The sequence below is a fragment of the Oreochromis aureus genome, linkage group 4, assembly GCF_013358895.1.
Source record: "Oreochromis aureus strain Israel breed Guangdong linkage group 4, ZZ_aureus, whole genome shotgun sequence".
NCBI classification, from domain to species: Eukaryota; Metazoa; Chordata; class Actinopteri; order Cichliformes; family Cichlidae; genus Oreochromis; species Oreochromis aureus.
The window spans coordinates 11,675,223-11,702,005 of record NC_052945.1 but is presented as its reverse complement, the minus strand read 5'-3'; the positions used below and the strand labels follow the sequence as shown (position 1 = coordinate 11,702,005).

The window sequence follows — 26,783 nt, the reverse complement described above, 5'->3', positions numbered from 1 at the left end:
GGTCTCACTTGTCTCAGTTGAGGTCAGAGTTCATGATTCAATAATAAGAAAAAGACTGGGCAAAAAAATGGCTTCATTGGAAAGTTCCAAGGTGAAAACCACTGCTGACCAAAAAGAACACAAAGGCTCAGATGGCCCGACTTCTGTGGACTAGGAAGACAATAGTTGGACTTGCGTCCTGTTACATCCATTGCAGCAGTCCATGAAAAGAACGTCTTATCAACAGTCACACATGGTGGTGGTAGTGTAATGATCTGGGGCTGCTTTGCTGCTTAAAGACGTGCACAACTTGCTACAATTTACTGAATTCTTGCTACAATGAATTCTGCTCTCTAATAGAAAATCCTGAAGGAGAATATGCAGCCCTGAACCTCAAGCATGATTGGATTGTGCAGCAGATCCAGAACAGACCAGCATGTCCACCTCTGAATGGCTACAGAAAAAAATACAATAATAAATTAAGGCACCGTCAAACTCACAGGAAATGCAAAGCATTTATAAACTGCCTTTCCTTATCACCTGTCCTGACAGCAGTGCACACCGCAGTTTTCTTATTTAACTTCACTCTTCCATATATGCCATATTCAATGTCTGTATGAAATGTATATTCAGTTTAATATTTGATGTAAATCCAAAACTTTATATTTATTTATGAGAAAAGTAAAGCCTGAATAACTTAGTGTTGAAAATAAACCGCACACTGATGTGTTAATAATCCGAATTATTGAAGAATTATTGAAGGGTTAATGGAGTTCAAGTTCTTCGTGTGAAGGCTGAGGAGAACTTTATAACATATTTGTATTTGTTTGTATGTGCTGTAAATATTTGTCACTTAGGCAAAAGTGTATTTTCTTATTAAACATAAGATAAGATAAGATAAGATAACCTTTATTAGTCCCACACGTGGGAAATTTGTTTTGTCACAGCAGGAAGTGGACAGTGCAAAAGTTATGAAGCAAAAATTAGAATAAAATAAAATAAGAATAAATACAGTACACAACTGTACAGAATAGAATAAAATAAAATACTATATACAGTAGAATAAAATAGAATAAAATATACAATAAGATAAAAATAGAATACAAATGCTATATACAACTGAGTAAAAATACAACGATGCCAGAAAAGATTATTGCACATTAGTGTTATTGCACATGTGTGGATGTGTGTGTTTGATCAGTTAAAGTCTTTGTTGTGGAGTCTGACAGCAGTGGGGAGGAAAGACCTGCGAAATCTCTCCGTCCCACACCGTGGTGCCGCAGTCTCCCACTGAAGGAGCTGCTCAGTGCTGTCACAGTCTCATGCATGGGGTGGGAGATGTTGTCCAACAGGGATGACAGCTTAGCCGCCATTCTCCTGTCACTCACCACCTCCACTGGGTCCAGAGGGCATCCTAGAACAGAGCTGGCCCTGCGGATCAGCCTGTTCAGTCTCTTCCTGTCCCCAGCAGAGATGTTGCCGCCCAGCAGACCACACCATAAAAGATGGCTGAGGCCACCACAGAGTCATAGAAGGTCTTCAGGAGTGGGCCCTCTACTCCAAACGACCTGAGTCTCCGCAGCAGGTACAGCCTGCTCTGCCCTTTCCTGTAGAGGGCGTCTGAATTATGAGTCCAGTCCAGTTTGCTGTTCAGACGAACACCAAGGTACCTGTAGCTGTCCACAGCCTCAATGTCCATACCTTGGATGTTCAGTGGTTGCAGTGGAGGATGTTTGTGCCTGTGGAAGTCTACCACCAGCTCCTTGGTTTTACTGGCATTGATCTGGAGGTAGTTCAGCTGGCACCAGTCCACAAAGTCTTGACATCTTATTGCTATTAATATGCATGTAAACAGCAGTTATTAGTGTAATAAAGGAACATAAAATATACAAGGTTATAAACCTCTTTGCCAGTAATTCAGAATAGCTGTTTTCTTTGGTTGTCGTCATGAGCAAAATTAAAATCGAAAGGAAATTACCATTGTATTTAAATCGCTAGGAGCACAATATAGTTTTGCCTCAGCCTGCTGCACAGACACAAGGTATATATGGAAAAATGGCATAAACCATATCCTTATTTTGGGAACATTTGGTGCACATGAAACAAACGGCACCTGAATTCGCAGTGTTTTGTTGGAGTCTGTCCTCGGGAGGTGCTGTGGGAGAATCCAATTGGTTTTCAGGTATGGACGCCTTCAAGTGCAGTCGGGAATATTGCTATTACAGACATTTCTACCCAGTATGAAAAATGACGAAGCTCCAAGCCTTGCGACTTGGTTGTATAAAAACTGCATACAAAGTTATCATTTACATGCTTTAAAATTGATGATTAAATGCTTAGTTTGGGTTTTTTTTTTAATTGAGTAATTAGCTGAAACTAAAGGTTGAGCCGAGGTTAAATGAAACTAGTTGCTACACCGCAAACGTTTGAAGGTTTTATTCAAAAGTAAATTAAACGTTTAATTCAGGGGTGTCCAAAGTTAGTTGGCCCGCGGTCCATTTTTAATTGGCCCTCAAGTAATTTTATAAATAGGATAGAAAATGGCCCGCACTTCAACTTTTGCTTGAGTGTATTGCACTTCTTAGTTTTAACACCAGGGGGAGCTGCTGTTGATCAAGGCAGTTGCTCCACCAAAAAGGACAATCACAGAAGAACTTTACCCCCAAGTTACCGAACATGGCAGAACCAAAGAAGCGAAAGGTAGAAAGTGAGTGCAGAAAATTTCAGACAAGGTGGGAGAGTGAATATTTCTTCAAAGAATTAAAGGGGACGTGTGTCTGTTTGATCTGCACTGAAACTGTGGCAGTTATGAAAGAGTATAATGTACGACGTCATTATGAGACCAAACATCAGGCCTATGCATCCTACACTGGTGCTGAGCGAGAGCAGAAATTAAAGCAAAGGGTAGCTCTCCTGCGGGGTCAGCAACAGTATTTTTTTCGTGCTCAAATTGTCCAGGAAAAGGCTACAATAGCAGCTATGAGGTCGCCCAACTCATCGCAAGACATGGCAAGCCTTTTTCAGACCTCAACCTCATAAAACACTGCCTCGTTAAAGTCACCGAAATAATGTGCCCGGAAAAAGTGCAGGACTTCAACAACGTCAGCATGTCCAGAAATACAGTTGTGCGACGCACTGAAGACTCGTCAGCCAACATCAAACTGCAACTGTCCGATAAAGCTGTGCTTTTGATTTTTACTCCATCGCATGCGATCCGAGCACTGATGCCACAGACACCGCACAGCTGCTAATTTTTTTTTGCGGGGAGTGGACGAGAGCATGAGCGCTTTAGGTGAGTAAAAAATATATTCCACAGTACACGTGTGTTAATAAGCATGCATGTGCAGGTACACATGCTTCAAATATCAATAATGCGCATCAATTCTGTCACTACCCTGCTTTTGCGCACCACTTTCTTATATGCGTTTTTCTTGTTAACACACAGAGTACACACCGCTGTGCACAGCGCACGCACACGTAGTCAGCTGATCTCATCTGATGCAGATTTGCTCCTTGATCAAGTGACATTTGTCCGGATTTTTGGCACGAGTGGCGTCGGATCAGCACCGCGGCTGGATGGCCCGATTTACATACCCAGCGCAGCTGATACTCACCAGAATAATTTACTAAAATTATATGCGCTCCTGTTATTAAGTCCAGTTCAGTCTGTTAATGTTGATAACCGTTTCAAACGAACGTTAATAGGTGTGTTGCTAAGCCTAAGAACTTAAATAACAAGCTTGAAATGTACCCGTCCCATTTTCCCCTTTATTGTTTTTTCTCTGTGCTGTAAATCTTCTGTCCAAGAAGAAATCGAGGCTGCTGTTCTGAGAATGAGCTACCAAAGCTTTTTCTGAATAAATCAACAAAGATCCATTTATGGAAAGCTGTGATGAAGGCAGTTTTGTCTTTAATTATATTCAACAATATAACACATTTGACCACTTTTAAGTGATTTTTCTAACTTTAATACACTACAGTTAAGGTTATATACCTAATTTCTAGTAAGTGGCCCAGCCCCTCCTATATTTTTATGTATGTGGCCCTCAGTGAAAAAAGTTTGGACACCCCTGGTTTAATTTATTAAGTAAGGGGTTCAAAAATAACCTCGAACTGTTCCTTTAACTCATGATGTCGCAGAAACCAGAGCGAGCAGAGGACGGGACGCTTGGTGAGGTAATCGTGACTCTCGGGATAGTTACTGCCTGACCACTTTTGTTTTCGGATTTATTTTTTTCCTTTTTCCTTACAGGTTTAGGGTTTTGTTAAGCTTGTGGGTACAACAGCAGGAGGAGGAGGGACACGGGTGTGTGACTAAGTTTATTCAGCCGGATCCGGATTATTTTTCTTTTCTTTGCGAGCGTGTTTCCCTCTTTGCTGAAACCATGATGTGGTCCTTCTTCTTCTTTGGTTTATTCATCGCGTGTACAGGTGAGCTTGTTTTCTTTCTTTGTTACATAAAGCTACCATATTGTGTCTTTATGAATCGATCGGTGCAGCTTCGAGCTCATCTTCGGGAGAAAGCCTACGCCCATTGTTTGATGCATATCAGCTCTGTTCGTGGACTGTATAAACATGCTGTCCTACTGTCCGTGACCGGGTTTGTATTTGTTTTCTTTCTCATATTCGTGAATTCAGTTTTAATGTCCGTGTTGTTATGTAGATCCTCTCGACTAAACACAGCTTGTAAATCATTGACAAAAGTTTGTGTATTTTATCAGGTCAGTGTCTGAGCTGTTACCTGGGGATATATAAAAGAGAAACTAAATGACCAAGAAGAAATATAGTAACATTTGTATCAACCACTGTAAACAAAACAACAAAAAGTTAGAACCCTCAAATCCAATCAAGTCCGACCCCATCACCACCACCAAAAAAAAGAAAAGAAAGTGCTACCAGAAACAAAAGAAGGGACGGGGTTACATTTAGTGAAGCAAACATAGATATGAATAGAAATTGTACTCTATGTGTTTACATAAACTTGCATCTCCATATTTCATCATCTTGTGTGAACCCAGAAAAAACAACAACTTTGAAACATGATTTATGGCGCTACTAGACAGACCAGTTTTTCTCAGAGATCTGTTTCTTTACAGAAGGGGAGATTTCTTGCTGATTTTATGAGGAGATTTCTTTAAGCTTCATAGGAATAAGGAGGAAAATTTGCAGTTTCCATAACAAAGCAATGAATTATTATCAGTCATCACCTTCTTTGCAAGAGAAATATGAGTCATGTCACTGAGTAAGGCTGGTTAAGGTTAGCAGAAAATCTAATATAGTATCTAATGCTGATCCCAGAAAATACTTTAAATTACTTGAATAAAGTTTCCAGTGGGTATTTTGCTTCCGAAATGGATTCATTTATCAGCTGAAGGCATAATGTAAGACAGACTGCAACAAGCTTGTGATACCAGTTATGCCGTAGATACTGCCTGATCCCTTTCTTAGGGAAAATGTGTCTTTTAGATTAGAAGTCTTTAAATCCAAAGTATGTTATAAATCAAATCTTTATAAAAATAAAAATGTCCTCAATAAATTTTCATCAGGAAGGTTGAAAAGTATAACATTTGTGACATTAATCTTTTCTGGCTATACTGGAATGGCTTGACTTTCAAATACTAATGTAAAAGTTGAGTGACAGAAAAGACAGTCCAGTGTGTTTGGGCGAGAGTTGTTGAAATATCAGTGTTTGTATTCAGATATTGAATGGCTCATCTTTTCAGCACGTAGTCTTGAGTCCCCGAACCGAGCCAGAGTACCAGCAGGGCCGTAATGCTTAGTAGAACATCAAAGTAAATGTTGCCATAAGCCTAACTTAAGTCTTCTTCTTCTCTAGGAAACCCTGCAAGTTCCTCCTGTTCATTAAAATGAGTCCCTCTAGAGTTGTGGTGGAATTTGGAGGCTCCTTTTCAGCCAACTGCACCTCACTATCTAACGATACCGAAGGAATGGGCTGGGAGTCTCCATATGGAGGAGTGGACCTTACCCAGGATGTCACTTCTCTTCCCTTTAAAATTCACTCTGTGCCAGAGTGGGAGATAGGACCAATATGTTATACGAATTCCCGTGATGGTGGTCAGTGTACACAAGTGTTACCAGTCACTGTTTATAGTAAGTAGCCTTAACTTTCTCATATATTTCCAAGAAAGGTGTTTTAGTATTAGAACAGTAAATGACATTGATTCTTTTTATTTCTTCTACTTGCAGAAATGCCAGACAGTGTGTCATTGAGACAGAATTCAACTACAGTGAAAGAAGGTGAACAGTTTGCCATACATTGTGACATTGTTAATGTTGCACCAGCAAGAAATCTCTCTGTGCTTTGGCACAAAGGAAATAAGATCTTAAATTCTGAGACATTTGATGACTCCAGACCATCTCCAGTCAGTAAGTCATCTGTCCTCACTCTGACTGCTCATGGAGGTGATGATGGAGCTGAGATCTGGTGTGAAGCAAAACTAAACCTGTGGCCAGGAGAACAAGGTCCAACCATGATGCGCTCAAAGTCACATAGAGTGACTGTACTCTGTGAGTTTTCATCACCTTTTTCAGCAATTGTAATTGTATTTTAATTTCTTGAAGTTTTTCTCAGTGCATCTCTGTATTCTGATACATTCATAACATTTCTTATTTCATTATACTGTTTTTTATTGTCATAATATTTTGTGCTGTGATTCTCCATTGAGTAGTCGTCATGGGACCAGTGCTGGGATTTTAATTGTTTTGGTGTTTGTTTTAGGGATGTGTAGTTTATTGTGTTTGTATATAACACTGGAGACAATGGCTCGTTTTTAGACACACTTTAATGTCCATCAACCTGTTTACATCACACTCTCTTCACTTCTTCTCTCTCCTCATTGTACCCGTTACACAGTGGCACCTTTGGCCCAAAGGAGTAATAGCAACCACAGAGCACACAACACCCTGATTCAGTCCACACAAGATAGTTTATTACAGACAGAGTAGAAGGACTGAGAAGATGAGCTGCGAGCGACAATGTAACAACATTTCCCATCTCCCACAGGGGCTCGAACAACCTTTGGAGTCATGCTGGCAGTAGGTGTGGCCGTTGGAGTTTTGCTCCTCATTGCTGGTGCATTTTTTGTGACACCCAATGGCACATTCTCTTTCAACAAAAGCCGCTATCAACCAGGAACTCCCTCAGGATGAGTATAAGGTAAACTTTTATCTTCTTCTAAAAATGCACATCTCTACTAATATTATTTTTATTATTATCATTTCTAATTATTTTATTTGGTGTTTGGAGAAAACATCTGTAACATGTCTGTTGATGGCCGAGGGACATGTCTGCTCTGCATGCTCCGTGGGTGTTCTTCTGTTCAAAGCTGTAGCTTTAAAATGCATTAACTTGTCAGCTATCTCTAAAGCTGCATTAATCAAGACTGCTGCCCTAACACACATTTGCGGTACAGAAAATGTGCCAGGCTTATTATGGAGGCATGACTCACTGCTTCCTGGATTTTTTTTGGACACCTTTTCCACGCAGTTATTTTCTGTTTCAGTTTTAGGCAAAGCTTTCCACTGTCCTGCATATTTGCATATCTGTAGCTGATGTCAGGATGGTTACTTGAGTGAACTGGTGTTGTTGCTACTGAAGGTGGTTCTACTATGGCTTTTTCTTTTTGTTTTCACTAATTTGCTTATCCATTTTGATTAAGTTTTTGTTAAATACAGTACAGTGAAAACCCTTTTCTTGAATTCTTAGGTTTTTTATTTTTGTCACACTTTAATGTTTCAGATCATTAAACAAATGTTAACATTAGACAAAGATAACCTGAGTCAATTTTAAAAAAGGAATTTATAAATTATGGTATGTATGATGGTATGGGATCCAGTCAACCACGGAGAGAGCCACAAAAGGAGAAAACTTGGAATAGTGGCGAACCTTCCCATAAATGGTTGAACCTACCAAAATTACTCCAAGAGTGCATTAACATCTCATCCAGAGGTCATAAAATAACCCAGAGCAGCATCTAAAGAACTGCAGGTCTCACTTGTCTCAGTTGAGGTCAGAGTTCATGATTCAATAATAAGAAAAAGACTGGGCAAAAAAAAAAATGGCTTCATTGGAAAGTTCCAAGGTGAAAACCACTGCTGACCAAAAAGAACACAAAGGCTCAGATGGCCCGACTTCTGTGGACTAGGAAGACAATAGTTGGACTTATGTCCTGTTACATCCATTGCAGCAGTCCATGAAAAGAACGTCTTATCAACAGTCACACATGGTGGTGGTAGTGTAATGATCTGGGGCTGCTTTGCTGCTTAAAGACGTGCACAACTTGCTACAATTTACTGAATTCTTGCTACAATGAATTCTGCTCTCTAATAGAAAATCCTGAAGGAGAATATGCAGCCCTGAACCTCAAGCATGATTGGATTGTGCAGCAGATCCAGAACAGACCAGCATGTCCACCTCTGAATGGCTACAGAAAAAAATACAATAATAAATTAAGGCACCGTCAAACTCACAGGAAATGCAAAGCATTTATAAACTGCCTTTCCTTATCACCTGTCCTGACAGCAGTGCACACCGCAGTTTTCTTATTTAACTTCACTCTTCCATATATGCCATATTCAATGTCTGTATGAAATGTATATTCAGTTTAATATTTGATGTAAATCCAAAACTTTATATTTATTTATGAGAAAAAGTAAAGCCTGAATAACTTAGTGTTGAAAATAAACCGCACACTGATGTGTTAATAATCCGAATTATTGAAGAATTATTGAAGGGTTAATGGAGTTCAAGTTCTTCGTGTGAAGGCTGAGGAGAACTTTATAACATATTTGTATTTGTTTGTATGTGCTGTAAATATTTGTCACTTAGGCAAAAGTGTATTTTCTTATTAAACATAAGATAAGATAAGATAAGATAAGATAACCTTTATTAGTCCCACACGTGGGAAATTTGTTTTGTCACAGCAGGAAGTGGACAGTGCAAAAGTTATGAAGCAAAAATTAGAATAAAATAAAATAAGAATAAATACAGTACACAACTGTACAGAATAGAATAAAATAAAATACTATATACAGTAGAATAAAATAGAATAAAATATACAATAAGATAAAAATAGAATACAAATGCTATATACAACTGAGTAAAAATACAACGATGCCAGAAAAGATTATTGCACATTAGTGTTATTGCACATGTGTGGATGTGTGTGTTTGATCAGTTAAAGTCTTTGTTGTGGAGTCTGACAGCAGTGGGGAGGAAAGACCTGCGAAATCTCTCCGTCCCACACCGTGGGTGCCGCAGTCTCCCACTGAAGGAGCTGCTCAGTGCTGTCACAGTCTCATGCATGGGGTGGGAGATGTTGTCCAACAGGGATGACAGCTTAGCCGCCATTCTCCTGTCACTCACCACCTCCACTGGGTCCAGAGGGCATCCTAGAACAGAGCTGGCCCTGCGGATCAGCCTGTTCAGTCTCTTCCTGTCCCCAGCAGAGATGTTGCCGCCCCAGCAGACCACACCATAAAAGATGGCTGAGGCCACCACAGAGTCATAGAAGGTCTTCAGGAGTGGGCCCTCTACTCCAAACGACCTGAGTCTCCGCAGCAGGTACAGCCTGCTCTGCCCTTTCCTGTAGAGGGCGTCTGAATTATGAGTCCAGTCCAGTTTGCTGTTCAGACGAACACCAAGGTACCTGTAGCTGTCCACAGCCTCAATGTCCATACCTTGGATGTTCAGTGGTTGCAGTGGAGGATGTTTGTGCCTGGAAGTCTACCACCAGCTCCTTGGTTTTACTGGCATTGATCTGGAGGTAGTTCAGCTGGCACCAGTCCACAAAGTCTTGACATCTTATTGCTATTAATATGCATGTAAACAGCAGTTATTAGTGTAATAAAGGAACATAAAATATACAAGGTTATAAACCTCTTTGCCAGTAATTCAGAATAGCTGTTTTCTTTGGTTGTCGTCATGAGCAAAATTAAAATCGAAAGGAAATTACCATTGTATTTAAATCGCTAGGAGCACAATATAGTTTTGCCTCAGCCTGCTGCACAGACACAAGGTATATATGGAAAAATGGCATAAACCATATCCTTATTTTGGGAACATTTGGTGCACATGAAACAAACGGCACCTGAATTCGCAGTGTTTTGTTGGAGTCTGTCCTCGGGAGGGTGCTGTGGGAGAATCCAATTGGTTTTCAGGTATGGACGCCTTCAAGTGCAGTCGGGAATATTGCTATTACAGACATTTCTACCCAGTATGAAAAGACGAAGCTCCAAGCCTTGCGACTTGGTTGTATAAAAACTGCATACAAAGTTATCATTTACATGCTTTAAAATTGATGATTAAATGCTTAGTTTGGGTTTTTTTTTTAATTGAGTAATTAGCTGAAACTAAAGGTTGAGCCAAGGTTAAATGAAACTAGTTGCTACACCGCAAACGTTTGAAGGTTTTATTCAAAAGTAAATTAAACGTTTAATTCAGGGGTGTCCAAAGTTAGTTGGCCCGCGGTCCATTTTTAATTGGCCCTCAAGTAATTTTATAAATAGGATAGAAAATGGCCCGCACTTCAACTTTTGCTTGAGTGTATTGCACTTCTTAGTTTTAACACCAGGGGGAGCTGCTGTTGATCAAGGCAGTTGCTCCACCAAAAAGGACAATCACAGAAGAACTTTACCCCCAAGTTACCGAACATGGCAGAACCAAAGAAGCGAAAGGTAGAAAGTGAGTGCAGAAAATTTCAGACAAGGTGGGAGAGTGAATATTTCTTCAAAGAATTAAAGGGGACGTGTGTCTGTTTGATCTGCACTGAAACTGTGGCAGTTATGAAAGAGTATAATGTACGACGTCATTATGAGACCAAACATCAGGCCTATGCATCCTACACTGGTGCTGAGCGAGAGCAGAAATTAAAGCAAAGGGTAGCTCTCCTGCGGGTCAGCAACAGTATTTTTTCGTGCTCAAATTGTCCAGGAAAAGGCTACAATAGCAGCTATGAGGTCGCCCAACTCATCGCAAGACATGGCAAGCCTTTTTCAGACCTCAACCTCATAAAACACTGCCTCGTTAAAGTCACCGAAATAATGTGCCCGGAAAAAGTGCAGGACTTCAACAACGTCAGCATGTCCAGAAATACAGTTGTGCGACGCACTGAAGACTCGTCAGCCAACATCAAACTGCAACTGTCCGATAAAGCTGTGCTTTTGATTTTTACTCCATCGCATGCGATCCGAGCACTGATGCCACAGACACCGCACAGCTGCTAATTTTTTTTTGCGGGGAGTGGACGAGAGCATGAGCGCTTTAGGTGAGTAAAAAATATATTCCACAGTACACGTGTGTTAATAAGCATGCATGTGCAGGTACACATGCTTCAAATATCAATAATGCGCATCAATTCTGTCACTACCCTGCTTTTGCGCACCACTTTCTTATATGCGTTTTTCTTGTTAACACACAGAGTACACACCGCTGTGCACAGCGCACGCACACGTAGTCAGCTGATCTCATCTGATGCAGATTTGCTCCTTGATCAAGTGACATTTGTCCGGATTTTTGGCACGAGTGGCGTCGGATCAGCACCGCGGCTGGATGGCCCGATTTACATACCCAGCGCAGCTGATACTCACCAGAATAATTTACTAAAATTATATGCGCTCCTGTTATTAAGTCCAGTTCAGTCTGTTAATGTTGATAACCGTTTCAAACGAACGTTAATAGGTGTGTTGCTAAGCCTAAGAACTTAAATAACAAGCTTGAAATGTACCCGTCCCATTTTCCCCTTTATTGTTTTTTTCTGTGCTGTAAATCTTCTGTCCAAGAAGAAATCGAGGCTGCTGTTCTGAGAATGAGCTACCAAAGCTTTTTCTGAATAAATCAACAAAGATCCATTTATGGAAAGCTGTGATGAAGGCAGTTTTGTCTTTAATTATATTCAACAATATAACACATTTGACCACTTTTAAGTGATTTTTCTAACTTTAATACACTACAGTTAAGGTTATATACCTAATTTCTAGTAAGTGGCCCAGCCCTCCTATATTTTTTATGTATGTGGCCCTCAGTGAAAAAAGTTTGGACACCCTGGTTTAATTTATTAAGTAAGGGGTTCAAAAATAACCTCGAACTGTTCCTTTAACTCATGATGTCGCAGAAACCAGAGCGAGCAGAGGACGGGACGCTTGGTGAGGTAATCGTGACTCTCGGGATAGTTACTGCCTGACCACTTTTGTTTTCGGATTTATTTTTTCCTTTTTCCTTACAGGTTTAGGGTTTTGTTAAGCTTGTGGGTACAACAGCAGGAGGAGGAGGGACACGGGTGTGTGACTAAGTTTATTCAGCCGGATCCGGATTATTTTTCTTTTCTTTGCGAGCGTGTTTCCCTCTTTGCTGAAACCATGATGTGGTCCTTCTTCTTCTTTGGTTTATTCATCGCGTGTACAGGTGAGCTTGTTTTCTTTCTTTGTTACATAAAGCTACCATATTGTGTCTTTATGAATCGATCGGTGCAGCTTCGAGCTCATCTTCGGGAGAAAGCCTACGCCCATTGTTTGATGCATATCAGCTCTGTTCGTGGACTGTATAAACATGCTGTCCTACTGTCCGTGACCGGGTTTGTATTTGTTTTCTTTCTCATATTCGTGAATTCAGTTTTAATGTCCGTGTTGTTATGTAGATCCTCTCGACTAAACACAGCTTGTAAATCATTGACCAAAGTTTGTGTATTTTATCAGGTCAGTGTCTGAGCTGTTACCTGGGGATATATAAAAGAGAAACTAAATGACCAAGAAGAAATATAGTAACATTTGTATCAACCACTGTAAACAAAACAACAAAAAAGTTAGAACCCCTCAAATCCAATCAAGTCCGACCCCCATCACCACCACCAAAAAAGAAAAGAAAGTGCTACCAGAAACAAAAGAAGGGACGGGGTTACATTTAGTGAAGCAAACATAGATATGAATAGAAATTGTACTCTATGTGTTTACATAAACTTGCATCTCCATATTTCATCATCTTGTGTGAACCCAGAAAAAACAACAACTTTGAAACATGATTTATGGCGCTACTAGACAGACCAGTTTTTCTCAGAGATCTGTTTCTTTACAGAAGGGGGAGATTTCTTGCTGATTTTATGAGGAGATTTCTTTAAGCTTCATAGGAATAAGGAGGAAAATTTGCAGTTTCCATAACAAAGCAATGAATTATTATCAGTCATCACCTTCTTTGCAAGAGAAATATGAGTCATGTCACTGAGTAAGGCTGGTTAAGGTTAGCAGAAAATCTAATATAGTATCTAATGCTGATCCCAGAAAATACTTTAAATTACTTGAATAAAGTTTCCAGTGGGTATTTTGCTTCCGAAATGGATTCATTTATCAGCTGAAGGCATAATGTAAGACAGACTGCAACAAGCTTGTGATACCAGTTATGCCGTAGATACTGCCTGATCCCCTTTCTTAGGGAAAAATGTGTCTTTTAGATTAGAAGTCTTTAAATCCAAAGTATGTTATAAATCAAATCTTTATAAAAAATAAAAATGTCCTCAATAAATTTTCATCAGGAAGGTTGAAAAGTATAACATTTGTGACATTAATCTTTTCTGGCTATACTGGAATGGCTTGACTTTCAAATACTAATGTAAAAAGTTGAGTGACAGAAAAGACAGTCCAGTGTGTTTGGGCGAGAGTTGTTGAAATATCAGTGTTTGTATTCAGATATTGAATGGCTCATCTTTTCAGCACGTAGTCTTGAGTCCCCCGAACCGAGCCAGAGTACCAGCAGGGCCGTAATGCTTAGTAGAACATCAAAGTAAATGTTGCCATAAGCCTAACTTAAGTCTTCTTCTTCTCTAGGAAACCCTGCAAGTTCCTCCTGTTCATTAAAAATGAGTCCCTCTAGAGTTGTGGTGGAATTTGGAGGCTCCTTTTCAGCCAACTGCACCTCACTATCTAACGATACCGAAGGAATGGGCTGGGAGTCTCCATATGGAGGAGTGGACCTTACCCAGGATGTCACTTCTCTTCCCTTTAAAATTCACTCTGTGCCAGAGTGGGAGATAGGACCAATATGTTATACGAATTCCCGTGATGGTGGTCAGTGTACAGAAGTGTTACCAGTCACTGTTTATAGTAAGTAGCCTTAACTTTCTCATATATTTCCAAGAAAGGTGTTTTAGTATTAGAACAGTAAATGACATTGATTCTTTTTATTTCTTCTACTTGCAGAAATGCCAGACAGTGTGTCATTGAGACAGAATTCAACTACAGTGAAAGAAGGTGAACAGTTTGCCATACATTGTGACATTGTTAATGTTGCACCAGCAAGAAATCTCTCTGTGCTTTGGCACAAAGGAAATAAGATCTTAAATTCTGAGACATTTGATGACTCCAGACCATCTCCAGTCAGTAAGTCATCTGTCCTCACTCTGACTGCTCATGGAGGTGATGATGGAGCTGAGATCTGGTGTGAAGCAAAACTAAACCTGTGGCCAGGAGAACAAGGTCCAACCATGATGCGCTCAAAGTCACATAGAGTGACTGTACTCTGTGAGTTTTCATCACCTTTTTCAGCAATTGTAATTGTATTTTAATTTCTTGAAGTTTTTCTCTGTGCATCTCTGTATTCTGATACATTCATAACATTTCTTATTTCATTATACTTTTTTTATTGTCATAATATTTTGTGCTGTGATTCTCCATTGAGTAGTCGTCATGGGACCAGTGCTGGGATTTTAATTGTTTTGGTGTTTGTTTTAGGGATGTGTAGTTTATTGTGTTTGTATATAACACTGGAGACAATGGCTCGTTTTTAGACACACTTTAATGTCCATCAACCTGTTTACATCACACTCTCTTCACTTCTTCTCTCTCCTCCTCATTGTACCCGTTACACAGTGGCACCTTTGGCCCAAAGGAGTAATAGCAACCACAGAGCACACAACACCCTGATTCAGTCCACACAAGATAGTTTATTACAGACAGAGTAGAAGGACTGAGAAGATGAGCTGAGAGCGACAATGTAACAACATTTCCCATCTCCCACAGGGGCTCGAACAACCTTTGGAGTCATGCTGGCAGTAGGTGTGGCCGTTGGAGTTTTGCTCCTCATTGCTGGTGCATTTTTTGTGACACCCAATGGCACATTCTCTTTCAACAAAAGCCGCTATCAACCAGGAACTCCCTCAGGATGAGTATAAGGTAAACTTTTATCTTCTTCTAAAATGCACATCTCTACTAATATTATTTTATTATTATCATTTCTAATTATTTTATTTGGTGTTTGGAGAAAACATCTGTAACATGTCTGTTGATGGCCGAGGGACATGTCTGCTCTGCATGCTCCGTGGGTGTTCTTCTGTTCAAAGCTGTAGCTTTAAAAATGCATTAACTTGTCAGCTATCTCTAAAGCTGCATTAATCAAGACTGCTGCCCTAACACACATTTGCGGTACAGAAAATGTGCCAGGCTTATTATGGAGGCATGACTCACTGCTTCCTGGATTTTTTTGGACACCTTTTCCACGCAGTTATTTTCTGTTTCAGTTTTAGGCAAAGCTTTCCACTGTCCTGCATATTTGCATATCTGTAGCTGATGTCAGGATGGTTACTTGAGTGAACTGGTGTTGTTGCTACTGAAGGTGGTTCTACTACCCATTGAATCATATGGCTTTTTCTTTGTTTGTTTTCACTAATTTGCTTATCCATTTTGATTAAGTTTTTGTTAAATACAGTGCAGTGAAAACCCTTTTCTTGAATTCTTAGGTTTTTTATTTTTGTCACACTTTAATGTTTCAGATCATTAAACAAATGTTAACATTAGACAAAGATAACCTGAGTCAATTTTAAAAAAGGAATTTTTAAATTATGGTATGTATGATGGTATGGGATCCAGTCAACCACGGAGAGAGCCACAAATGGAGAAAACTTGGAATAGTGGCGAACCTTCCCATAAATGGTTGAACCTACCAAAATTACTCCAAGAGTGCATTAACATCTCATCCAGAGGTCATAAAATAACCCAGAGCAGCATCTAAAGAACTGCAGGTCTCACTTGTCTCAGTTGAGGTCAGAGTTCATGATTCAATAATAAGAAAAAGACTGGGCAAAAAAAATGGCTTCATTGGAAAGTTCCAAGGTGAAAAACCACTGCTGACCAAAAAGAACACAAAGGCTCAGATGGCCCGTCTTCTGTGGACTAGGAAGACAATAGTTGGACTTGCGTCCCATTATATCCATTGCAGCAGTCCATGAAAAGAACGTCTTATCAACAGTCAAACATGGTGGTGGTAGTGTAATGATCTGGGGCTGCTTTGCTGCTTAAAGACGTGCACAACTTGCTACAATTTACTGAATTCTTGCTACAATGTATTCTGCTCTCTAATAGAAAATCCTGAAGGAGAATATGCAGCCCTGAACCTCAAGCATGATTGGATTGTGCAGCAGATCCAGAACAGACCAGCATGTCCACCTCTGAATGGCTACAGAAAAAAAAATTAATAAATTAAGGCACCGTTAAACTCACAGGAAATGCAAAGCATTTATAAACTGCCTTTCCTTATCACCTGTCCTGACAGCAGTGCACACCGCAGTTTTCTTATTTAACTTCACTCTTCCATATGTGCCATATTCAATGTCTGTATGAAATGTATATTCAGTTTAATATTTGATGTAAATCCAAAACTTTATGTTTATTTATGAGAAAAAGTAAAGCCTGAATAACTTAGTGTTGAAAATAAACCGCACACTGATGTGTTAATAATCCGAATTATTGAAGAATTATTGAAGGGTTAATGGAGTTCAAGTTCTTCGTGTGAAGGCTGAGGAGAACTTTATTACATATTTGTATTTGTTTGTATGTGCTGTAAATATTTGTCACTTAGGCAAAAGTGTATTTTCTTATTAAACATCTTATTGCTATTAATGTAATGTAAACAGCAGTTATTAATGTAATAAAGGAACATAAAATATACAAGGTTTTAAACCTCTTTGCCAGTAATTCAGAATAGCTGTTTTCTTTGGTTGTTGTCATGAGCAAAATTAAAATCGAAAGGAAAATTGTAGGCCTAGATACAAACTCAGTAACCTAGCATACAAGCATACCATTGTATTTAAATCACTAGGAGCACAATATAGTTTTGTCTCAGCCTGCTGCACAGACACAAGGTATATATGGAAAAACTCTGCTCTGTCCTGCACACAGATTTGATATCTCTATAAAAGGCATAAACTATTTGCTTATTTTGGGAACATTTGGTGCACATGAAACAAACGGCACCTGAATTCGCAGTGTTTTGTTGGAGTCTGTCCTCGGGAGGGTGCTGTGGGAGAATCCAATTGGTTTTCAGGTATGGACGCCTTCAAGTGCAGTCGGGAATATTGCTATTATAGACATTTCTACCCAGTATGAAAAGACGAAGCTCCAAGCCTTGCGACTTGGTTGTATAAAAACTGCATACAAAGTTATCATTTACATGCTTTAAAATTGATGATTGAATGCTCAGTTTTTTGTTTTTTTTTTTAATTGAGTAATTAGCTGAAACTAAAGGTTGAGCCGAGGTTAAATGAAACTAGTTGCTATTCAGCAAACGTTTGAAGGTTTTATTCAAAATTAAATTAAAGTTTAATTTATTAAGTAAGGGGTTCAAAAATAACCTCGAACTGTTCCTTTTAACTCACGATGTCGCAGAAACCAGAGCGAACAGAGGACGGGACGCTTGGTGAGGTAATCGTGTGACTCTCGGATACTGCCTGAGCACTTTTGGTTTCGGATTTTTTTTTTTTTTTTTTTTTTTTTCCTTACAGGTTTAGGGTTTGGTCACAGCAGCAGGAGGAGGAGGGACACGGGTGTGTGACTAAGTTTATTCAGCCGGATCTAATTTATTTTTCTTTTCTTTGCGAGCGTGTTTCCCTCCTTGCTGAAACCATGGTGTGGTCCTTCTTCTTCTTCGGTTTATTAATCGCGTGTACAGGTGAGCTTGTTTTCTTTCTTTGTTACATAAAGCTACCATATTGTGTCTTTATGAATCGATCGGTGCAGCTTCGAGCTCATCTTCGGGAGTAAGCCTACGCCCATTGTTTGATACATATCAGCTCTGTTCGTGGACTGTATAAACATGCTGTCCTACTGTCCGTGGCCGGGTTTGTATTTGTTTTCTTTCTCATATTCGTGAATTCAGTTTTAATGTCCGTGTTGTTATGTAGATCCTCTCGACTAAACACAGCTTGTAAATCATTGACCAAAGTTTGTGTATTTTATCAGGTCAGTGTCTGAGCTGTTACCTGGGGATATATAAAAGAGAAACTAAATGACCAAGAAGAAATATAGTAACATTTGTATCAACCACTGTAAACAAAACAACAAAAAAAGTTAGAACCCCTCAAATCCAATTAAGTCCGACCCCTGTCACCACCACCAAAAAAGAAAAGAAAGTGCTACCAGAAACAAAAGAAGGGACGGGGTTACATTTAGTGAAGCAAACATAAATATGAATAGAAATTGTACTCTCCGTGTCTACATAAACTTGCATTTCCATATTTCATCATCTTGTGTGAACCCAGAAAAAACAACAACTTTGAAACATGATTTATGGCGCTACTAGACAGACCAGCTTTTCTCAGAGATCTGTTTCTTTACAGAAGGGGCAGATTTCTTGCTGATTTTATGAGGAGATTTCTTTAAGCTTCATAGGAATAAGGAGGAAAATTTGCAGTTTCCATAACAAAGCAATGAATTATTATCAGTCATCACCTTCTTTGCAAGAGAAATATGAGTCATGACACTGAGTAAGGCTGGTTAAATCTTAGTCTCTGATACTGATCCCAGACAGTACTTTAAATTACTTGAATATTACTTGAATTGGATATTTTGCTTCTGAAATGGATTCATTTATCAGCTGGAGGTATAATGATGTAAGATGAAGTAACTCTGCAACAAGCTTGTGGTACCAGTTATGCTTTAGATACTGCCTGATCCCCTTTCTTGGGGGAAAAAAATATGCCTTTTAGATTAGAAGTCTTTAAATCAAAATATGTTATAAATCAAATCTTTATGAAATTAAAAAATGGTCCTCAATAAATTTTCATCTGGAGAGCTGAAGAGTATGAAATTGATAATTTTTTAATACAATAATCTTTCTGGCTATCCTGGACTACCTTGACTTTCAAATACTAATTGGGCGAGAGTTGTTTAGTGTTTGTGTTCAGATATTGAATGGCTCATCTTTTCAGCACGGAGTCTTAAGTCCTCTGAACCGAGCCAGAGTACTAACAGGACCGTAATGCTTAGTAGAACATCAGAGTAAATGTTGCCATAAACTTAAGTCTTCTTCTTCTCTAGGAAACCCTGCAAGTGCCTCCTGTCCATTACAAATGAGTCCCTCTAGAGTTGTGGTGAGATTTGGAGACTCCTTATCAGCCAAGTGCACTTCACTATCTAACCAGACTGAAGGAATGGGCTGGGAGTCTCCATATGGAGGAGTGGACCTTACCCAGAATGTCACTTCTCTTGACTTTAAAATTGACTCTGTGCCAGAGTGGGAGTTGGGGCCAATGTGTTATGTGAATTCCCGTGATGGTGGTCAGTGTACAGAACTGTTACCAGTCACTGTTTATAGTAAGTAGCCTTAACTTTCTCATATATTTCCAAGAAAGGTGTTTTAGTATTAGAACAGTAAATGACATTAATTCTTTTTATTTCTTCTACTTGCAGAAATGCCAGACAGTGTGTCATTGAGACAGAATTCAAGTACAGGGAAAGAAGGCCAACAGTTTGCCATACAGTGTGACATTGTTAATGTTGCACCAGCAAGAAATCTCTCTGTGCTTTGGCACAAAGGAAATAAGATCTTAAATCCTGAGACATTTGATGACTCCAGTCCATCTCCAGTCAGTAAGTCATCTGTCCTCACTCTGACTGCTCACAGAGATGATGATGGAGCTGAGATCTGGTGTGAAGCAAAACTAAACCTGTGGCCAGGAGAACAAGGTCCAACCATGATGCGCTCAAAGTCACATAGAGTGACTGTACTCTGTGAGTTTTTAACTTGATCTTAATCAAACATCAGAAGATTTCCTTGTATTTTATTTTCTAATTTATTTCACATTTGTCTGTATTTTAATTGCATGTATGTCCTCAGACCCACCAACCCTCACCAAGCCTGGAAATGAGACTCTGGAAATGACAGTTGGTGAAAATATAACTTTAAATTGCAACGCTAAAGGAAACCCTCCACCATCATACCGCTGGGAATTCCCAAAATTCTCAAAAGAATTTCACAACAAAGAAGTAGTGATTGAGCCAATTTTGACCCGAACATTTGAGCTTCCAGGGGTCTATACCTGCACAGCCTATAGTAACCAAGGCACTGTGACCAAATATTTCAACATCAGCGAAGCTCCAAGTAAGTTCTCATCAGTTACTTCATGACATTTCGTATCTCGTTATACGTTCTTATTGTCTACAATATTTTGTGCTGTGATTCTCCATTAGGTAGTCATCCTGGGACCACTGCTGGGATTTTAATTGCTTTGTTCTTTGTTTTAATTTTTATTTTGGGATGTGGGGTTTATTACAGACAGCAGAAAGTCTGAGCAGATAAGTTGAGAGAGAGAATGTAACAACATTTCCCATCTCCCACAGGGTCTCGAACAACCTTTGGAGTCATGGTGGGAGTAGGTGTGGCCGTCGGAGTTTTGCTCCTCATTGCTGGTGTATATTTTGTGACACCTAATGGCACATTCTCTTTCAACAAAGGCGGCTATCAACCAGGAACTCCCTCAGGACCAGTATAAGACAGACTTTTTTTTTTAATTCAGATTTGCATGGATATTATTTTTATTTGTGTTAATGATTTTATTTGGTGCTTGGACCCAAAATTCTGTAACATGTCTGTTGATGGCCGAGGGACATGTCTGCTCTGCCTGCTCCGTGGGTGTTCTTCTGCTCAAAGCTGTAGCTTTAAAAATGCATTATCTTGTCAGCTATCTCTAAAGCTGCACTAATCAATGCTGCCTTAACAAACATATATAATACAGGAAATGTGTTTAAATGCACCGCAGTAACCTTTATAAGTCTGTGTAAAAAAATGCAACAGATAAATAATTAGATTTCATCCCCACTACAGTCTTATTTTGGAAGCATGATGTGCTTGCTGGCCTGTTTTGGAAATCTTTACTACACAACTACTTTCTGTTTCAGTTTTAATCAGGCCAATTCAAACCTTTTTGCATATGGATGCGATGATTTCCTCTCCTGCACATTTGCACAAGTCTGTAGCTGATGTTGAGATGGTTACTTGAGTGCACATAAACTCATTTAATGAATCAAGCTGATGTTGGACTCAGGGGAATTAACACCTAACAGGAGCTCTTTTTTCTAGCTCATCATTTTGGTTTTATGGCTTTCACATATACTGTATGGTTTGTTCTGTGCTGATTATCAGCTTTGTGCTGCAGCAAAGCTCTGATGAAGCCACTATATCCTGTCCATGCAAAACTACAAATGAAGACGAAGTTCGCGAAGAAGTGCCTCACATCTATCAGAGGAATTAAACGGAGCATATATTTTGGACACAATTGCTGTAATACGTTGATACAGCTATATATGGTCAGTAGAGTGGATTTCTCAGCTTTTTGTGCGGTTGTGCTTTTGGGTTATGTTTCTCATCTAGTAATTGTGTTAAAAAAAAAATATTGTTTTTGTTATTCATATGACTTGATAATTAGGTACTATTTAACAGCAACTGTTGCCTCATCTGAATTGTGGACCTCTTGTGTGTCTTTAAAAAAATAACAATTCATCAAGAAATACATTAAATATTTGCATTAAAAAACTAATTTTTTTTTAAGCAAAATTAGCAATTCTATGTCAGCATTTTATGTATTCATTTTGTTTCTACTCATCTAAGCATGTAATGCTTTAGAGGTACTTTATATGGAATTACTTGAGAGCACAATGTAGTAATTACTTTTCATTTTGGGATATGCATAAGTTATTCATATTTCTTTCTCTTTTTTTGTAAAATTTGATTTCTGTACGCACTGGTACATCTTTTGGATCGCTTCATAATTTTTGCACTGAATAGACTGATGGAGTTTATCAAGTATTGCGCCAACTTTTGACATGACACAACAGTTGTTTTACTGAGTCTGCATTGTACCAGAGTTTGTCTAATTGTACCAGTGACATGTTTAAAAAAAAACACTACATGTGTGTGATTGTGAATGGTTAATTAAACAAGAGCGTGAGAGAGCTTATGAATCCTCGAGGCAAAGTCAAACCAGTTTTCTTTCTCACTCTCTGTCTTTAAGTCTGGCTACATTTTACAATGTTCACTCTGCCATACTAATTAGTTCTTAACAAAGTGAATGTAAAGAAGATCATTTGTGATCCAGGCTACTGTTGCCAATATAAACCTATTTCTTATGAAACCATGTTTTTTTTTCCTTCTCTGTCACTGTTCAAATACTGTTTCTGTATGCTCTGTGTTGCCCTAACAACCTGGCACAGCCACCAGTGCTCAATTAGTCATGGACTTAAAGAAAAAAACAAGATTTTTCAAATGAGCAAACGCACAACATTAACATGTTTCGATAGAGAACTTTTAGAGGGAAGAGCATATTCAAAGCTGCAAGTGAACCGAGCTCATACTGCAATGTGTAAGTTGAGATTCCCAGCTGTGCTGTCCATAAATACACCATAAAGCGTTCGATTACTCGCTCCCTTGCACTGCAGTTGTGGTCGGAGCTGATAGGCTGCGTAGCATTCTGGTCACAGTTGGGAGTCTTACAAGCTACATCCTGCACAAGACCAGCATTGCTCCCTGCTGGGATTTCACAAAGCATGGAGGTCAGGAGCAATAGGAGGCAAGCATGCAAGACGAAGGGAAAACAAGCATTTCTTCACAGAGAGTGACACTGAAAGGAAAGAGAAAATGTGGGTCAGGTTGATATGCTTTTACCTCTCTGTTCTAGGAGACTCACATGACTCAAAAATTAAAGAAGGAATGAAAGTTTGGTTTTTACATTTTATTCTACTCAGATTTCAAGCTGGGTGTTGGAAAATAGGGGTGGGGGGTGGAGAAACTAGACAGATGTATTAATCCTATATTAGTGGCATTTTAGTTCTACATATACTTCGATGTCTCTGCAGGCTTTTAATATCCTGCATACTTGTTTCTAAGATTACTGCAGTGCAAAGTGTTATGCTGTGTTTTTCAGAGGCCTGCAACCTGTTACTTTTCCCTCTTTCCCTTTCACCCCCTCCATCGCCCCCCAAAGTCAGCTGGGAGGGAACTTTTGTTCCAACATAATTCCCTGCAGGGTTGCCAAGGTCTTTTAGGTTGGAATTCTCTTTCTCTAGCCTGTTAATCCACGGCTCGGTGCAGAAAATAACATGGGAAACAACTTTCTCATATGGATTCTTTTGCTTTGCACATTTCGTTCAGGTAAGACTTTGTCGCAGTGGTGTTTCTTTTCACTTCTTTGGGTTGTAGATGATGTTTGGTCTTATGGAAATGCTAGTAAGTAAATCCAGGTTGGAATGATCAGTAACTTCTGTGCAATAAATCTAAAGGCGAGCTCGAAGAATTGGAGCAGCCAGTTTTGTGCTGACAAAAATATGACCATTTCTCTTAATGCCAAGACTATTATTTACTCAAGTGATGAAAGGCCCTAAAGAATAAGATGTGTGGTTGCATGCTGGATGCTTATTAGGTTGCAGCCAAGATATAATGTAGGTGACGCCCTGTAAGTAGGTCAGTGTAATTCTGCTGTCATAGCACATTTGAACTATATTGCTATAAATCCCATATTAGCAAAGCACATTTGTAAACATTGAAAGTATCAGACAATTCCTGCTTGATTACTTGTGAGTGTGTTGTAACAGGGTTACATAATGTGTAAGTAGTTACAGCTTTTTCTTGTAAATATGAATATACATGGTGGTGATGATGATAACAGAAAAACAGTGAGAGATATCACTGCTGTGTATCTTAGTGTCAGGTGAAGGCTGCTCCCTAATCCTCAAGCCGTCCAGGGTTGTGGTGGGCTTTGGGGAGTCAGTGTCTGTCAGCTGCGAGGCTGCACGCCCTGTCCGTGTCCTGGGCTGGGAATCAGCCATCAGTGCTTCACACACACAAGAGGACCGGTCTGTCCAGTGGAAAGTGGACAGTCTCATTGATTGGATAGAGGAGCCCATCTGTTATGGGGTGTTTTTCACAGCTCCGAAACAATGCGAGGAGAAGCTCAACCTCGTGCTCTACAGTGAGTTGTTTAAAAGCTGTTGTTAAGATTGATTTCTCAACCGAACCCTTTTTTGATTGACCTGAACCCTGTGTGTTATTCATTTAGAAACTCCAGACAGCGTCTCCATCAGACAGGTGAACCACACCGGCCCCATGGTGGCAGGGAAAGAGTACCAGCTGCTCTGCGAGGTTCAGAATATTGCTCCCGTTCAGTATCTCAGCCTGAGGTGGTACAGAGGGCAGACTGAGGTTTATAACCACTCCTTCTCTGATCTCACCTCTTCCTCACCTGTCCAAGTATCCTCTATCCTTGTTATCACACCAACTAAAGCTGAGAATGGAGTGCAGTATAAATGTGTAGCAGAGCTGGAGCTTGGGCCAGAGGGACCACAGCCACCTCCCACTGTTTCCTCAGAACCTCTCAATGCTTCTGTTTATTGTGAGTCACTAAGCTCTTCTCATTCTTAAAGCAAGTTCCTGCATGCTCGATACAGTGAGAAACGATATGTGTAATCTTCTCTTTAGTTCCCCCGACATTCCTGAGTCCTGAACCAGAGATTTTGGATTCTATACCGGGTGATGAGCTCATATTAAACTGCACTGCAACAGGAAACCCCACCCCAATATACAGTTGGCAATCCTCCGTTCCCATGCAGGAGAGGGCGGAGAATGAAGCAACTGTTACCTCGTCCTCACTGCTCCCAGGGACCTACACCTGCACTGCATCCAATACACTGGAAAAGAAAAGCAAGCAGTTCATTGTCAAGGCAAAGACCAAAGGTAGAAGAGAGAAATGAGGCACATGTGCAACCTGTCTGTGCACGCTGCACCCTAACTTGTATCTTCTTTTGCTTTCACCTAGGTGTTTGAAACAACCACTGATGAGATGGGATCAGACAACCACATCAGAAACACAGCAAGAAGTTTATCTTTTATATAGTTTTTTTTCTGTATTTTTGGTTTTGGTTTTGGTTTTTTACTTTCACATTTGCTGCTCTGGCGATGGAGGTGGATATTTATGAGACGATCCTGTTATCATCTAGAATTAGTTCACACAGAGAAACAGACCTGAATATACTGTGCTTGGTAATTACCATTTAATTTGTCAGTGTTGTTTTAGGATGTAGTTCACATTTTATGAGACATTCTGTGTCTAATTTATATTTGGATAGGCCCTTTTTCCTATTAATGAAATTATCTTGTAACACTACAGAAGTGTAGCTACTCATCATAGCAATATGACTAGCAGCAGGACATGGCTGTAAATATGAAGTCTTCGTTTTCTCATCTTTATCAATAAAAGTTTATTAAATGAATTGTAATGAACTTCTTTCATGGACCAACAAGCCACCTTTGATCAAACATCTTTCCAAAGGAAAAAAAAAATACTAAAAACACTAACACATAATTTACAGTAGTCTGTCCAGTCCAGATGAAGCTTAAGTGAATCATGCACTGTAGAACTTAGAACATACTGATATAATTCATATTAAAGGTAATCTTTATAATTTCCTATATGCATTTTAAGTGAAATTACATATTCTATTTTGTTTTAATTTTGAAGATTATGACTTGAAGCTACAATACAGAAATATCCAGCTTATCAAAAGTATGTTCATCTGTACACTCAACATTTGGTCTGGGCTCTTTTACCATGAACTGCTGCATGATTGCAGAGCAGCGTGATGCAGCTGATCAGCCTGCAGCACTCCTGAGGAGTTATTGAAGCCATTGCTTTAATAGCCACCTTCAGCTCATGTTTATTTTCGTGTTGGGTGTTTCTCAGCTTGACAATACCCTCCACAGACTCTCTGTGGCAGGGCTGGGCAATTACCCACCCCCACTCTCGGGGTTCAGTTCTGGCAAGTTGACTGGCCAAACAAGCACATTAATAACCTAGAAAGCAAATCTGGTAATGGTTTGGGACTCTGGGCAGGTTCTAAGTCCTGCTGGAAAAGGAAATGAGTTTAACAGCAGATGGAAGTATGAAGTGTTCTATAATCTCTTGGTAGACAGCTGCATTGACATTGCACTTGATAAAACATAGTGGAACAACCACATCACAGACTGTGGAAATTTTACATTTGATTTCAAACACCTTGGATTCTGTGCCTCTCCACTCTTCCTCCATGCTCCAAGACTTTGATTTCCAAAACTAAAAAGTAAATCTGGTTCATCTCTGGTTTAGGAAAAGTCAATGTTTGCTCTTGATGCACTGGCACCACGCTCAGCCCATTCCTTTTCACCAATGACTTTCTCTGCCTTACCCACTTTGTGAAGACTGTCATTGATCGCTGTCTGGACAAGTGCCAAGTCAGCAGCCTTGCCCCATAATGTGATTGCACGTGGCATGCCCTAGGAGATAAACAGTATTAATGCTGTAATAACATTAATTTAATCAAACTTGTGGAAAAAAAATCTAATATCTGAGACACTGTATTTCTGATTTTCACAAGCTATAAAACACACTAATTAAATTAACAAAAAAATTGTTTATTTCACTGTGTTTGAAATTAATGCAGAATACATACGCGTTTACCTTTTTAAAGCTGTACCAAAAAAAAACCCACAACTTTTCACAATA

At 39.5% G+C, this 26,783-nt stretch overlaps 2 protein-coding genes and 1 non-coding gene across 8 annotated transcripts in view; all 3 read left to right on the top strand.

Annotated features, from left to right (window-relative positions):
- The window catches only part of LOC116332766 (hemicentin-1), a 28,746-nt gene extending 28,306 nt beyond the window's left edge, over nt 1-440 (top strand). Inside the window, exon 18 of the mRNA XM_039611361.1 lies at nt 340-440. The gene's annotated coding sequence lies outside the window, so the exon portion shown is untranslated. The remainder of the gene's footprint in view (nt 1-339) is intronic.
- A 2,439-nt stretch (nt 441-2,879) lies between these two features.
- On the top strand, nt 2,880-8,712 carry LOC116332763. 3 transcript variants are annotated; one of them, XR_005612914.1, is made up of 6 exons: nt 2,880-3,271; nt 4,232-4,410; nt 5,816-6,090; nt 6,187-6,507; nt 7,004-7,156; nt 8,330-8,712. It is a non-coding gene; the product is annotated as an uncharacterized LOC116332763 (transcript). The 3 variants fall into 3 exon arrangements; XR_005612913.1 differs by lacking the exon at nt 2,880-3,271 and adding an exon at nt 3,943-4,155; XR_005612912.1 differs by lacking the exon at nt 2,880-3,271 and having other exon boundaries at nt 3,945-4,410.
- Nucleotides 8,713-10,912: 2,200 nt separating this feature from the next.
- Nucleotides 10,913-25,504, top strand: LOC116332776 (cell adhesion molecule 3-like). 4 transcript variants are annotated; one of them, XM_039610865.1, is made up of 14 exons: nt 11,922-12,146; nt 12,222-12,400; nt 13,813-14,088; nt 14,185-14,505; nt 15,004-15,156; nt 16,342-17,926; nt 19,294-19,569; nt 19,666-19,986; nt 20,093-20,356; nt 20,596-23,401; nt 23,952-24,218; nt 24,306-24,638; nt 24,725-24,979; nt 25,062-25,504. In XM_039610865.1, the coding sequence occupies exons 10-14, from the start codon at nt 23,350-23,352 to the stop codon at nt 25,067-25,069; spliced, it is 915 nt and encodes a 304-aa protein (XP_039466799.1). In that variant the 5' UTR covers nt 11,922-12,146; nt 12,222-12,400; nt 13,813-14,088; nt 14,185-14,505; nt 15,004-15,156; nt 16,342-17,926; nt 19,294-19,569; nt 19,666-19,986; nt 20,093-20,356; nt 20,596-23,349; the 3' UTR covers nt 25,070-25,504. The 4 variants fall into 4 exon arrangements, with proteins under 4 accessions (XP_039466797.1, XP_039466799.1, XP_039466796.1 ...); XM_039610863.1 differs by lacking the exons at nt 11,922-12,146; nt 23,952-24,218; nt 24,306-24,638; nt 24,725-24,979; nt 25,062-25,504 and adding an exon at nt 10,913-11,264 and having other exon boundaries at nt 20,596-22,388; XM_039610862.1 differs by lacking the exons at nt 23,952-24,218; nt 24,306-24,638; nt 24,725-24,979; nt 25,062-25,504 and having other exon boundaries at nt 11,936-12,146; nt 20,596-22,388.
- Nucleotides 25,505-26,783: the final 1,279 nt, after the last annotated feature.